General features: G+C 44.3%; 1 protein-coding gene across 1 annotated transcript; it reads left to right on the top strand.

Moving 5' to 3' along the window:
* The first annotated feature begins 6,141 nt into the window (after window positions 1–6,141).
* Timm22 (translocase of inner mitochondrial membrane 22) lies at window positions 6,142–13,214 on the top strand. Its single transcript, XM_028759381.1, has 4 exons — window positions 6,142–6,423; window positions 8,441–8,637; window positions 9,934–10,006; window positions 12,681–13,214. The coding sequence occupies exons 1-4, from the start codon at window positions 6,186–6,188 to the stop codon at window positions 12,755–12,757; spliced, it is 585 nt and encodes a 194-aa protein (XP_028615214.1). The 5' UTR covers window positions 6,142–6,185; the 3' UTR covers window positions 12,758–13,214.
* The last annotated feature ends 1,559 nt before the right edge of the window (window positions 13,215–14,773 follow it).

Raw genomic sequence — 14,773 nt, 5'->3', positions numbered from 1 at the left:
TCTCTCTCTCTCTCTCTCTCTCTCTCTCTCTCTCTCTCTCTCTCTCTGTGTGTGTGTGTGTGTGTGTGTGTGTGGTGTGTATAGTCTGTAGAAGATCTGTGGCCGGACGGAGACCAATCTAGCCAATGATGTAAATACCTCAGACTTCAAGTCTACATGTAGCCCGCCACCCCCCAGGTCCAAAATATCAAAGAACAACTTCCCTTTCTCTGCCTCTTTGCCCCATCCAGGCTTCCACAGGAATGAATGAGACACACCTACAGTGGGGAGGCTACTAGCTTTAATCAGTCCACCACTCCAATGCATATACTAATCTGATCCAGGAGATCTTCGAAGCAATACCCAGAATCAAGCTGAACCAATGAGCAGAGAACTCCATGAACAACCCAAATGATTCATAAAATTAAACATCACGAGTCTGCCCCTTGTTATCGTGGCACCAACGTGTGTCTTCCTTAAACCAGACTTAATCGTCAAATAAAGATGAGACCAGCCTTCTGGTCTGCACCTGAGCACTGAGCCGATCTTGAGCTTCAGCTCTGCACCCAATCCCACAAACCCCAGAGGAGGCAGAACTCCCAGGAGCTCTAAACCCCCAGGATCTTAGATAATGGAACTGGCAATTGTAGTCAAGCAGTTGAGACTTTTTATCAACAATTTATTATGGGGATTCCTTATAATCCTCAAGGACAAGGTATTGTGGAAGGGGCCCATGGAACTTTACAACATTATCTTCATAAAATAAAAAGGGGAGAGGTATATCCCCATACACCACAAATTTATTTAAATCATGCTCTTTTTATTTTATTTTATTTTTTAAATTTGGATGCCAAGGAACTTTCTGCTAAATGTCTATGGCACCCTACAACTAGGTATATTTATGCCTAGGTGAAAGGGATGGAGCCACTTACTGGCATATGGAATGCTCCTGTCCAGGTATCTAATATGGGGAAGAGGGCATGTTTGTGTTTTTTCTGCAGGATGCTGAAGGAGCATGGTGGGTGCCAGAATGATTGGTGAGACATGCTGTTGCTGAGACAAAGAATGATGCTGACCTATGACCTTGCTGAGTGTCCTGACAAGGGTGACAAGGAAGCTGTATTGGACATATGTTCCTGACCCACCTTTGCTTTCCTATATCCCAGATGGGACAAGTTGCCTTGCCTCAAGTTTTTAGACCTTGTGGGACAGAGAATCAAAAAGAGAATAATAATGACAGTTGTATTTTTCTTAAAGGTGACCAGTTATTCAGACTCAATCATGTACTGGTCTAGAAATCAATCCAATATTAGAAATAAAGAGATAAAGTTGGGACAGGATCTGGATTTCAAACGAGTGTTAGTGCATGTGTTAAGGCTCTTTTTGTTTGTTTGTTTGTTTGTTTTTGTTTTTTTTTGAGACAGGGTTTCTCTGTGTAGCTCTGGCTGTCCTGAAACTCACTCTGTAGACCAGGTTGGCCTTGAACTCAGAAATCCGCCTGCCTCTGCCTCCCAAGTGCTGGGATTAAAGGCATGGGCCACCACCTCCCGGCAAGGCTCTTTTAATTGTCAAGTTAAAATTACTTTTGTCTCTTCTACAGTATTTAGTGTAAGTTGCACTGACTGTATACTTTCTAATTGTGTTAGTGTGTTGAAACCTGGCATGTCTGTTGTAGGGATCCAGCTTTTGTTTTACTGCCCTGAGTATTAGAAAACTTTGATTTTCTGAAAAAAGCTTGCAAGTGCTGGAAGAAGTGAGTTAGGCTTTAAGCAGAAGCAAGAGAGTAGTGGGCGTGATTATTGCTGGTATAACAGCTTTAATTACATCAATTGCTAGCACCACTGCTTCTGCAATGGCTTTGACACAGAATTTATGACAGATACTTGTGTTTATCATTTAGCAAAAAAATGTTACTAATGTGTTGATTATACTAGAGGATTTATGTAGGTGTGTGAAACAATGGATCAATGCTCTATATCCTATTCAAATTATCAGAAGGAGGTTCAGAGGTTAAGAGTTAGGAGCCATCTTGAGTGTCATGCCAAATACCATTGGAGTTATGCTACTTCTAAAATTTACAGTGATAGTCATTATAACCAGGAAAAAAAGTTTAAAGACAATTGTAAGGTATTTGGCATTATTCTAACACCTCTCTAGCTGCTTTAACTTTGCATAGTGAGATTATGAATTTAAAGAATGCTGCTCTGCTGAGCTTTGATGCTGCAGATAATACTGATAAAATTATCTATGGCTTGAGGTCAGTATTTCCATTTTGGTCAAACCTCAAGAATGGCATATATAGCTTGATCATGCTAGCCCTTTTTGTCCTGGGAATACTTTTATTCCTGCCCATTGTGTTAAAGCTTGTCTTTAACAATATCAACATGTTGGCAGCCAAAGTACATGACTTGAAACTGAAAATGGACTCGTAGACAGAGTTATTAATTTAACAGGCTGGCAAGCCAAGGATGGGTAAGATTCTGAGAGCCTTACCAACCTAAGACAGAAGTGCATTGCTTTTGATAATGCACATTCCACGATGGATAAGGAAGGCATTCTTGTCAGAACCACCTAAGACAGGCTCAGTCTGGTTTATGCAATAAAAAATGAAGAGATATAGAGAGCTTTTGGGGCTACCTGGCAGGATGCTGACATTGGCCAAGGACAAGGAAATGGGCTGCTTGGAAGGAATCTGACATTGGCCAAGGACAAGAAAATGAACTGCAGGAATCTGACATTAGATTAGAACAAAGAAGTAATTTCAGGCAGGAATATAAATCTTAAGCTAGAACAAAGAAGTAGGCTTCAGGCATGAAAATGACTTTGGGCTAGGACAGGGAAGTAGGCTCAGATATTTTGGTCATCCTGATAAGCCATTAGAAATAGTGATCACAGGAGTGATCACAGAGACTCTGTTTATTGTCCTCCTTGTTCTTTGACTATCTGGGTTTATCGTCTTGCTTGTTCCTTGACTATTTGCATCTATTGCATTGCTAGTTCCTCAACCTAGAACTGACCTGACTACTTGCATGTAATTTAAACAGCATAAAGGCAAAAAAGGAGGAGGAGGGAATGGGATAGAGGGTTAATGGGGGGGGGATGGGGAAAGGGGATGACATCTGAAATGTAAATAAATAAAATATCAAAGGAAAAAAAAAGATGACAACAAACTTTTGATTCTACCTGATGTAAATGACACCTTCTTCTGACCTCCTCAGACACCAGGCATACACATTTTCCACAGACATATATGTGGACAAAATACTCATATGTATAAAGTAGAATAATTAAGTCTTAAAAATATTTTAATTTGGACAATCAACATTCTGTTGTGGAATGGAAGAGAATCCAAACAAGAAAAAAATAACTATATATTTGTTTTGTTTGTTTATTGAGACAAGGTCTTGCTATGCAGCCTTGGCTAGTCTGGAACTTGATAAGTAGACCAGGCTAACCTCTAACTAAGAGAGATCTATCTGCCTGCCTCTGCCTCCCAAGTGCTAGGATTAAGGGGTGTATACCACAATCAATGCCTTCTGGCCTTCACAGGCACCCATACTTGCATAGCCATATATGTGCACATACATACATACATACATACATACAAATAAAAATTTAAAAAACCCCAGCAATTCTGGCACATGGGAAATATGGTCCAGGAGTATTAGACTACCCACCAGAAACAGGCTAGACTCTAAGGATCTGTCACTGAGCAGCCCAGGAAATCTTTATCATAATGAGGAAATCACAGATCCACTGCTAAGGCCAGTGTCAAAAAGAAGACGTAATTGGAGCAACATTTTCGAACACCTGGCCATTCACTGAGTTACGAGAATGGCATCTAGAAGCAGGGTGGTGATCTATGCCTTTAATCCCAGCTCTGGAGAGGCAGAGCCAGGCAGAGCTCTGAGTTTGAGGCCAGCCCAGTTTACAGAGTGAGTTCCCCAAGGCACCCAGGGCTACACAGAGAAACCCTGCTTCAAACAAACAAACAAACAAACAAGCAAACAAAAAAGGATGGCATCTAGAAAGAAATAAGTTTCAAAAAGTTCAAACGTAGCTCTCTAACACTAAAGAACACAAAGCATTAACAATTCCAAGTTGCCTGGCATAGTGGCCCACGCCTTTGATCCCAGTGCTCTAGAGGCAGGCAGATCTCTCCAAGTTGGGGGGCCAGTGTAGTCTAGATAGGAGTTCCAAACCAGCCAGACTACACAATGAGACTGTCTCAAAAACAAAACAAAAATAAACAAACAAACCCCTGAGGATGGTTGAGGCGGCTTAGTGGTTAAGAGCAGTGATTGCTCTTCTAGAGGAACTGAGCGCAGTTCCCAGCACTCCCATCAGGTGACTCACAACCACTCCTAATTCCAGTTCCAGTGGACCATTCTTCTGGCCTCAGAGGGCACCTTCACACATGCAGTAAGTACACAGGTTGCTCTTAAAGTCAGACACCTGCCTGCCTCTGCCTCCCCAGTACTGGGACACTCCTCTCCCAAAGCAAGAATGATTCTGACACATCTTATTTAGACTTCTGAGTCTAAATAATAATATGGAAAGCAAATCATGAGGATGGGAATGGCACAGGAAGAGCTGAGCTTGGAGTGAAGCATGGATGTCTTCCTGGCAATTCACAGATCTAGAGTTTGTGTCCTGGCACAGCAAAGGATCTGAAGCAGAAGATGCATTTCACTTGGGTGCTCAAAGATGCTTCTGTGGAGGATTTGAAGAGTTGGGCAGGAGGCAAGAGATTAGTTATTGGTCTAATGCCTGAGAAATGATGGGGGATAACACAACTTCCATGGCAGTGAACATCAGAGCAAAGGGATGGGCTCAAAAGACAGTTGTGCATGTAAGCAAGAGAGTGATTTGCCTAGACAGGAAACAGGAAGTGCAGTTATGGGGGGTGGGGCAAAAGAAGTTCTAACTTCACCTGTAGCTCCGTGCTACCCTCTGCTGTTGGAGGACATTAATCAAATCCCCTTAATTACAAAGTCATCTGTCCAGGATCTGGAGAAATGAATCAGCAGTTGAGAGGACTGGCGGCTCTTCTTCTGGAGATCCAGAGTTCAAGTCTCAATTCCCACACACCATGTGTTAACTCCAGTCCCAGGAGATCTAATGCCATCTTCTGGCCTCCTAGGTACTACATGCCCTTGGTGCACAGACATACATTCAGATAAAGATTCGTTTGAATTAATTTAAAATAAATAAAATCTAAAAATAAAGTCACTGGTCCAACACCCACTGTGTTCAGCTAAGCAGTATCTGTTGGCACATACCTTCTACCAGCCATAGGGCTTTGACATTTTCTTCATAGCCGTATTCAATTAGTACCTTATGGTATTCAATTGGGTACCTTAAAGGTACCAATTAGTACCTTATTAGTACCTGAGCACTCTGTGCTCAGCTTGCTCTCCACCCCCACCGTCTCTTATTTTTCTTACGCATGGTTTCTCTGTGTAGCCCTGGCTGCCCTGGAACTCACTCTGTAGACCAGGCTGGCCTTAAACTCAGAGATCTTGTCTGCCTCTGCCTTCTGAATGCTTGGATTTAAGGTATGCTAGACCACCACTCAGTTCATTTTTTGGTCCCCTTCTTTATCCTTAAAGGCTTAATAACTATGTAATAAAATACCTTTTGAACACATTTATGCCATGTTTCAACACTTACTTACAAAGCGCGCCCCAGAGCACCAACTAGCCTGTGGTTCTAGTGATTGAGGTAGCTGGATCACTGTTGCATGGCCTAGCAACAAAGCGGACACGCGCGTCCCCTGCTGCAAGTTTAACGAACTGCAGCCTAGCGGGAGCCTGATTGCTCTTTGGATGCTTCTCAAAAGAGCTTTCAAAGGAAGTAGCAAGGCCATCGAGCACGCACAGCTTTCTGGGAAATGTAGTCGGACATTCGAGTTAGAACTACAAATCCCGGCACGGACCTCAATGGAGCCCCTAATTGAGGGGTGCTCTTGAGATACTGAATCTTGTCAGCGCTTTTAGCAATACTTCATAAACTTGGCTCACAATCTAAAGAGGCTTTGAGGAAACATGATAGTTTCCTCGACGCTGATGTACAGGCCGACTCTTGCTTCAACATCTTCACTGTGGCGAATCTGCCGTTGTCGTCACGCTGGCTGGACTCCTAGGTAAGCGTGTGGAATCGGCTGTGGGAAATACGACGTGAAAGGTACTAGAGCCCCTGAGGTCATGGCGGCTACCGCCCCCAAGGCCGGGGGTTCAGCTCCTGAGGCGATGGGTTCCGCCGAAGCTCCGTTGCAGTACAGCCTTCTACTTCAGTACTTGGTGGGCGACAAGCGTCAGCCCCGGCTTCTGGAGCCTGGCAGCCTGGGTGGGATCCCGAGTCCTGCCAAGACCGAAGAGCAGAAGATGATCGAGAGGGCAATGGAAAGTTGCGCCTTCAAGGCTGTGCTGGCCTGTGTAGGAGGTGAGGCCAGTCTCGTGGAGCCCTCGGGGGGGTTGAGGGCTTGGAGAGCCTTAGGGTTCCATGCTAAAACCATGTGCTTGGGAGGCGAGGAACCTGTAGGTCTCGACCTTGATTGCACCTGGACTGGCTCCTTGAACCCGGAGATGCCTCTCTTGATCCTGGGGTTAACATTCACAGCCAGGGTCTGCAAGTTCCTAAGTAGTTCCTTTCCTTCTTTATTTCGTTCGTTCGTTCAAAAAGTTGTTACTATCTAACCGTCATGTGCCAGGCAGTGGGGATATGGATGAAAGCGACAGGAGCCCTGAAGGAGAATATTAGGACCCAGAGAAAAGAATGCTGCAGACGAATAGGTAGTTGCAAATACAAAGGTCCTCAAGGCAGAAGTTTGGAGCTTGGAAATAATTGCTGGGTGGTGGTGACCCAGGCCTTTAACCCCAGCACTGAGGGGTGGAGGTACCGTGAGGGGGGCGGGGAGACAGAGACACAGAGAGAGAGAGAGAGAGAGAGACAGACAGACAGACAGACAGAGCTACATAGAGACACCCTGTCTCAAAATAAAACAAACAAACAAACAAACAAAAAAGACCAATGAAGATCAGTGTGATTAGACAGTTGGGGGTGGGGCTGGGATGGACATTAACATGAGGACTTGAGAATGTATAGCATACTTATAGTGTGCAGGTGAAAAGGTTAAGTATATTTGTAGATGAGTTTAAATTTCACTAAGAATGAAAAACATTTTAAAAATTCGAATAGCAGGAGTTCAAATCTTAAAAAGCAGGGATGAAGAGGCAGTCAAATCTCAGAGTTCCAGGTCAGCCTAGACTATATAGCGAATTTTAGGACAGCCAGGGCCACATAATAGAGACACTAACTCAAAAATCAAAACAAACAAGCAAAAATCCCCCAAACAAACAAGCAAACAAAACAAAATTTTTAAGATGTAGTAAAAAAAAAAAAGAGAGTTTTGGAGCAGGAGTGATTGGAAAGCAAGAAATTCTAAGAGAGGAGGTGTCTAGCTTCATTGAGCTTACATTAATCTTGAGGTGATCATCTTGAGAAGAAATCATACAGAAATGGCTGTGGAGAAAGCTCAGTTGGTAAAGTGCTTGTCATGCAAACATAAAGGTCCAAGTTCAGTACCCAGCAGCTATGAAAAAAAGCCAAGTATGGCTGGGTGAGGTGACCAGGACCTCTAAACCCAGCACTGGAGAGGAAGAGGCAGGCGAATGAATTTGAGTTTGAGGCCAGCCTGGTCTGCATATTGAGTTCTAGGACAGCCAGGGCTGTTACACAGAGAGATCCTGTCTTGAAGAAAAAAAACAAAAACAACAAACAACAACAACAAAAAGAAATTGGTGGATAGTTCCAGGATTGACCTCTAGCCTACACCCACATACAAAGAATTGTCCGAGGCTCAGACAAGTCATTTGTTGACAGTAATATAAGATTCCACTTTTGATAGTCATGTGACTTTGGAGGCAGTTACTTAACCTCTCCAAGGTGTGTTTTAGAGAGGCCAGCTGGACAGCAGTTGCACATACCTTTAATCCCAGCACTTGGGAGGCAGAGGCAGATGTATCTCTTGAGTTGGAGCTAGCCTGTTGTACAATAGCAAGTTCCAGGCCAGCCAGTATTGCATAGTGAGGCCCTGTCTCAAACAAAAAAGCCAGAAAGGAGAGATAATAACATTTGCCTCACAAGTTATTGTGAAAAATAAGGAGTATTCCAGAATATCTGGTACATGATACTTACTTACTGAGTGACTGTATGAATGTTGTCACTGTCAAGGGATGATATACAACATTGGTAGCTGAAGAATAGTGTTAAAGCTGAAAGGCAGAAAATTGAAAGGAGGAGGAAACCTAGAGGAGTTGGGGTGATAGACTCCAACTGTGTACTGTGGGGAAAGCAGGATGGGGATTGAGACCAAGAGACCAGAGAGGCCATCTTCAGTTATCCCAAAATAGTAATCCAGAGAATGTGCAAAAGAACTCTTAACTCTGCTTGCCTCTAGGGTTTGTCTTGGGAGGTGCGTTTGGCATCTTTACTGCTGGCATTGATACCAACGTAGGCTTTGACCCCAAGGACCCTTACCGGACACCAACTGCAAAAGAAGTCCTGAAAGACATGGGACAGAGAGGAATGTCCTATGCCAAAAATTTTGCAATCGTGGGCGCCATGTTTTCGTGTACTGAGTGTCTGGTAGAATCCGTAAGTGCCTCTTGCTTTTTAAGAAAGCCCTTTCTGTTGCTGTTGTACACTTTTTAATTACCTTTTTTTAAAAAAAAAATCAGGTTCAGACATCTTTTTGTGTGTATGAATGTTTACCTGAATGTATATATGTGCACTGTGTGTATGCCTGGGGCCTGAGGATGCTAGAAGAGCCAATCTGGTCTCTAGGGATTGGAGTTATGACAGTTGTAAGCTGCCATGTAAATCTAGAGAATTGAGCCAGGGTCTTTCTGGAAGAGAAGCCAATGCTCTTAACTACCAAGCCATCTCTCCAACCACACACCCTCCTTTTTTGAGACAGGGTCTTACAGTATAACCCTGGATGGCCTGGAACTCACTATATAGACCAGGTAAGCCTAGAACTCACAGCGATCCACCTGTCTCTGTCTCCTGAGCACAGGGATTAAAGGCATGTGCCACCATGCCCAGCCCATGGCACAACTTATAAAAGAGCAGTGTTCTCAGTGTTCCTTCAGAATGCAGATCAGAAATGTCAAACCTTAGTTGTGGTCCGTGTTTGCAGCTTTAGCACTCAGGAACTGAAGCAAAGAATCATGAGATTTGGGCCAGGTTGGGCTAGATAGGAAGACTTCCCCTAAACACAAACATTAAAAATATCAAGTATTGGTATTGTTCATCCAAAAAATAGCCCCTAATGTGAACTTTTTATATATTTATGATTCGGGTTTTGTGCTTTTTAAAAAAATCTTTTGTAGACAAGTGGGGTTTTTTGTTGTTGTTGTTGTTTTGTTTCTTATTTATTTGGTACTGGGGATTGAGCTTGGGGCTTCATGCATAGTAAGGCAGGTGCTCGACCACTGGACCACATCCTTAATCCAGGTCATTGTAATTAATGATTTAAAATTATACTGGAAGCCGGGCGGTGGTGGCGCACGCCTTTAATCCCAGCACTTGGGAGGCAGAGGCAGAGGCAGGTGGATTTCTGAGTTCGAGGCCAGCCTGGTCTACAGAGTGAGTTCCAGGACAGCCAGGGCTACACAGAGAAATCCTGTCTCGAAAAACAAAAACAAAAACAAAAAATTATACTGGAGAACATATGAAATTTTACTTCCCAAATGGTAGACTTGACTAGACTGGGCTTTAGCTCTCTGGTGCCCCCTGCAGGAACCATGTATAAGCACATACAACTTTTAGGAATGGCCTTTTGAAATCATGGTTTGAGTAAAGTGGGCAGCTGGGAGCGCTGTGCTTTCTTCCTCAGTTGCCTTGCCTGGCTCGGTTCCCTGGCTCTAAACAGCATTTCTCCACCCACAGTACCGGGGAAAGTCGGACTGGAAGAACAGCGTCATCAGCGGCTGCATCACTGGCGGAGCCATTGGCTTCAGAGGTTAGTAAACAGCTCTCGAGTGGTTTTCTTTTGTGGTCTGGGACAACGTGGTGATGTTGACATTTCCCAACATAAGTGTTCTTTTTTTTTTTTTTTTTTTTTTTGGTTTTTTGAGACAGGGTTTCTCTGTGTAGCCCTGGCTGTCCTGGAACTCTGTAGACCAGGCTGGCCTCAAACTCAGAAATCCACCTGCCTCTGCCTCCCAAGTGCTGGGATTAAAGGCGTGCGCCACCACTGCCCGGCAACATGAGTGTTCTAAGGATGCTTGATATTCTTCCCTCTGACAAATAAATCCCAGCTGCTGCTTCTGTGTAAACTCGGTTCTGGAGACTTGTTTGTGTCTCCATCCATGCTAGGCTTTCTCATCCTTGGCCTCTAGAGATTTTGGACCACATAAATTTTTTTTTTTTAAAGAAAACTTTGTTTTGTAATGGGTGTTTTGCCTGTATATATGTCTGTACCTCACATATGTGCCTGGCACCAGAGGAGGATATCAGGTCCCCTCGACTGGAACTACAGACACTTATAAGCCATATGACTGGTGGGAACCAAGCCTGTGTTTTCTGAGAGAGGAACAGGTACCCTTTTAATTGCTGAGCCATCTCTCTAGCTCCCTTCCCCCCCAGGTAAATCTTTGTTGGTGTGTGGAATGGAGTCATGTGCATTTGGCCAGATGCTCATAGCATCTTCAGATCGGACAACTAAAAGTGTCTCCTGCTGTGTCAGAAGTCCTCTGGGATGGGGAAATTACCCATACTTAACCACAGAGCCAGATCTTTCCTAGAAAAAAAGAGCTTTTGTATTGAATGTATGAGATGACGCTCTCATGGTAAGTACTGTGTTGCATGTAGAATAGTACAGAGGCCTAGCTAGGTCACTTGGCCCTGAGCATTCTATCTGTCCATACTTTCAGACTGCTGAGATTCGTTTCATGGCATTTCAAGTGTCTTGAATATCTTTTTTTCTTGATTTTATACAGTTGTCGGGGGGTTTGTTTGTTTTACAGTTCTGCAGACCAGACCCAGGTCCTTGTAAACACTAAGCATGAGTTCTAATACTTAGCTACAGCCCCAGCCTGGTTTTAATTCTGTATATGAATTTTAACAGCTGTGTCTTTCTGTCGTTGGGGATTCTTAGATTTCTATTAATTGAAACCTGAGTGCACACTGGAATTGGTGGCACATACATGTAAGCCCAGTGCTCAGGAGGAGTCAAGAGACCTTGTCTCAAAAAATCAATGCAGCAGATTGGAGAGGTGGTTCAGCCCAGAGGTTAAGAGTTAGTTCCCAGAACCCTTCACAGCTACCTGTAACTGCAGCTTCAGAGCACCTAACACCCTTTTCTGGCCTCCTCAGGCACCCATGTGTACACACACATACACATAAAATAATGGTCGGTGGCAGTGCATGCCTTTGCTCTCACACTCGGTGTGGAAAGGCAAGCAGATCTCTGTGAGTTTTGAGGCCAGCATGGTCTATAAATCGAGTTCCAGGACAGCCAGGGCTACACAGAGAAACCCTGTCTCAAATAACAAAAGAAAAACAAAAAATATATATAAATAAAAGAGGACGAGACAGAAGAAAGATAGGTGCAGACATCCTAGAAATGTTAGGTTATCAGCTAGAAACAAACCATCCCCCAACCTGTCCCTGTTCAAGTGTGTAGCACTGGCCTCAAGTACTTGAATGCTCCTAGAAGCAGTATGTATTGCTGAGCCACTCTCCATCACTCACAGCTTGACCTACCCAGAGCAAGAGCCTCTCATCTTCTGAGAGCTAGTGATTTGCTGTCACTTAAGCTGCACCAGTTCCTCATAGCCATGTTTGGTTGGCAGAGATGCTTCTCTTTTGGTCTTCCATTGTGTAGCTTCATCAAGGCTGTGAGCTCAGCTCCCCCAGGATTGCTTTGATCACCTTCCCAGGAATTTATTCCATAAACAGATCAGGGTATAAGGCCATATGCTTTCATTTGATTCCAAGGACTGCTTCCCTTAACCACTTTCCTGACTGAAGGGCTAGTTCCATATGACTGGAAACAGTAACTGTTTGGAATGAGAAAAGCTAAGCAAATGTATAGCTAGATGAAGCACACTGGTTTGGGTGGTATATGTTGCTTCATTGAGACCTTTCTTCTTTTTTTTTTTTTTTTTTAAAGATTTATTTATTTATTATATATGAATACACTGTAGCTGTCTTCAGGCACACCAGAAGAGGGCATCAGATCTCATTACAGATGGTTGTGAGCCACCATGTGGTTGCTGGGATTTGAACTCAGGACCTCTGGAAGTGCAGTCAGTGCTCTTAACCACTGAGCCATCTCTCCAGCCCCATTGAGATCTTTCTTATGATTTATTTTTATTTCATGTGCATTAGTGTTTTGTCTGCATGTATGTCTGTGTGAAGGTGCCAGATGTCCTGGAACTGGACCTACAGACAGTTATGAACTGCCACATAGGTGCTGGGTATTGAACCCAGGTCCTTGGGAAGAGTAGCCAGCACTCTTAACCGTTGAACCATCTCTCCAGACCCGCTTCATTGAAATCTTAATGAGGCATTATAGTTTGGGCAATTTAACGTGCTTAAATTGGTTTCTTTGCATCTGTAATACAAACTACAAGAACAGTCCCAACCCAGCACTCATTACAATGGTAACGCTGTCTGTGTTTGTTTTGCAGCCGGAGTAAAGGCCGGGGCCATAGGTTGTGGAGGTTTTGCTGCTTTCTCTGCTGCAATCGATTATTACCTACGGTGAAAGAAATAGCCTGAAAGGAAGGAGGACACCAGCCAGCTTCATAGCTGTTCTTTGGAGCAGTTTCTACACACTTGGCATTGTTTCAGGAGTGAAGCCGATTGTTGGTAGTGTGAAGGACCCACCTTGCTGCTCTCTCTCCAGACATTGGGGCAACCATACTTTTCTACTTCTGAATGCCAAGCAGGTTTTTCAGGGCAGATGGTATGGCAGATGGTCTCCTTGCAGTATACAGATCAGTAGGCCATGTGTGGACTGTTAAAGAATTAAGCTTGAACTAGGCTCAGCTCTGACCTTGCTCAGCTCTGACCTCTCTCAGCTCTCCAGCTGTCAGCAGGGAGGTGGCAGTGTTTGCCCAGAGCCAGGAAGTTCTTCTTTCTTCAAACTGTGCAGGCATCCATCGTGAGTTCCAGGGCAGGGCAAAGTAAACTTGTGTCATGGAGGCAATTATGTAATTTGAGTTAGTATCTTTGCTGTCCTTGTTAAAAATATGTATATGGGGGCTGGTGAGATGGCTCAATGGTAGCACTGGCTGCTATACCAGAGGTCCCAGGTTTGGTTCCCAGCATCTGCATTGTGGCTTACAATCATCTGTAATCTAGTTCCAGGGATCTAAGGTCCTCTTCTGACCTTTGAGGGCACCAGGCACCTGAGTGGTACACAGACATATATACATACAGGCAAAAATACCCAATTTTTTAAAAAAGCCTATGTACTGTTATAAGGAGCTAGTTTTTCAGATTTCACGCCTCCAACAAAAGATGTCAGCTGGCCCAAAGAGTGACAAGTCCAATGGAAAGATTAGGAAACCTCTAAGGAACTCTGGGAGTGTTGCTGTTAGCGTCTATGGTATGTGTCTATGTGGTATCTTTGTTACCACAGCCATTCCAACAGCTGGGCCTCTCCCTAGAAAGTCTAGTCACGTTCCCGGATGTATTGCAGCAGGCTGGTAACTCCTGTCTCCTCAAAGGCGTTGGGTTGCCTGATGGTCATGCCTACAGTTTACTGAGCCCTGGGTCTCGGGCCCCAGCCCAGGTGAAAGGTCCATACGTGTCTTGCTGTGGTCATCCTGCCAGCCGAGTCATACTATAGCTACTGGCCCAGATCAGATGGCGAACGCCTGTTCACCACCACCTTTGTTCTCCATTAAGCTTTTCTTTGGCTTTTGGTGGTTTGTTTTTTGTTACTGCTGTTGTTCAACAGTTTAGCCTAATTATACCATGGCAGAAAATGAGCCTTTTATGTTTGGGCTGTCCCACCAAACTGTCTGGTGTGTGGGTGAAGGTGGGACTAATGGGCTCAGTCTTTACCTCCTGTCTGCTGTGTAGGAGGCTCAGCCAAGGCCTGTACCTGGCTGCCTTCAGCCAGCACTCAGTCCGCTCTACAGTAACCCTGCCACCTTTGCTCTGTTTTCTTCGTCATCTCCACTCAACCTTAAGCAGAATTCAAAGACTCAGCGTCAACATTATCATCTGGGTGTGTATTTGTATGTGAATAATGATATCAGATCCAGAATAACACCTTTTGCAGTCTCCTCAGAACGGGCATGAGTGAGTGCACGGGGCTCATGCTCTTTGCTGAATCCTTTTCATTCATTTGCTGAGGAAAGACTCCAAGGCTCTATGCATGCTTAGGCAAGTACTCAATTAGTCAATCTCCCTGCTTCCAAACTGCAGTGGATTCTGTATGACGCCTGCCCTATTTCATAAGCACAAGGCTTCGGTGGAACCTACCTCAGAGCTCTGGAAACAAGCTTAGGAGTGCTTCCTATATTGTCTGTAAATCCTTCACCTAGGTTCACTGTGATACAAGGATGGACTCTACCTGGTACCTGTCAAAGTGCTCAGGTGCCTGAGGTCTTTTACCAGCTGCTCTTTCACATGAGCCCCAGTACAAGAAATGCTGCCATCACAACTACTTTGGCAAAGAGGAGCCTCAGCTGTCAGTAGCCATCAGTTGAACAAGCCAACCCTTGTCCACGTGGACCATTCAATCAAGAGGAGATGAATAGCTTCCTGT

The sequence above is a fragment of the Grammomys surdaster genome, unplaced genomic scaffold (genome assembly GCF_004785775.1).
Source record: "Grammomys surdaster isolate TR1022 unplaced genomic scaffold, NIH_TR_1.0 126278, whole genome shotgun sequence".
Lineage (NCBI taxonomy): Eukaryota > Metazoa > Chordata > Mammalia > Rodentia > Muridae > Grammomys > Grammomys surdaster.
The sequence above is the reverse complement of the archived record's forward strand: the minus strand, read 5'-3'. Positions and strand labels throughout refer to the sequence as shown.

What these genes read in the sequence shown, in the direction of transcription:
- Timm22 (XM_028759381.1), top strand. Translation starts at nt 6,186, where the DNA reads ATGGCGGCTACCGCCCCCAAGGCCGGGGGTTCAGCTCCTGAGGCGATG. An exon ending in TGTGCTGGCCTGTGTAGGAG is followed by an intron (nt 6,424 to 8,440) that starts GTGAGGCCAGTC and finishes GCTTGCCTCTAG; the next exon opens with GGTTTGTCTTGGGAGGTGCG. An exon ending in CTGAGTGTCTGGTAGAATCC is followed by an intron (nt 8,638 to 9,933) that starts GTAAGTGCCTCT and finishes CTCCACCCACAG; the next exon opens with TACCGGGGAAAGTCGGACTG.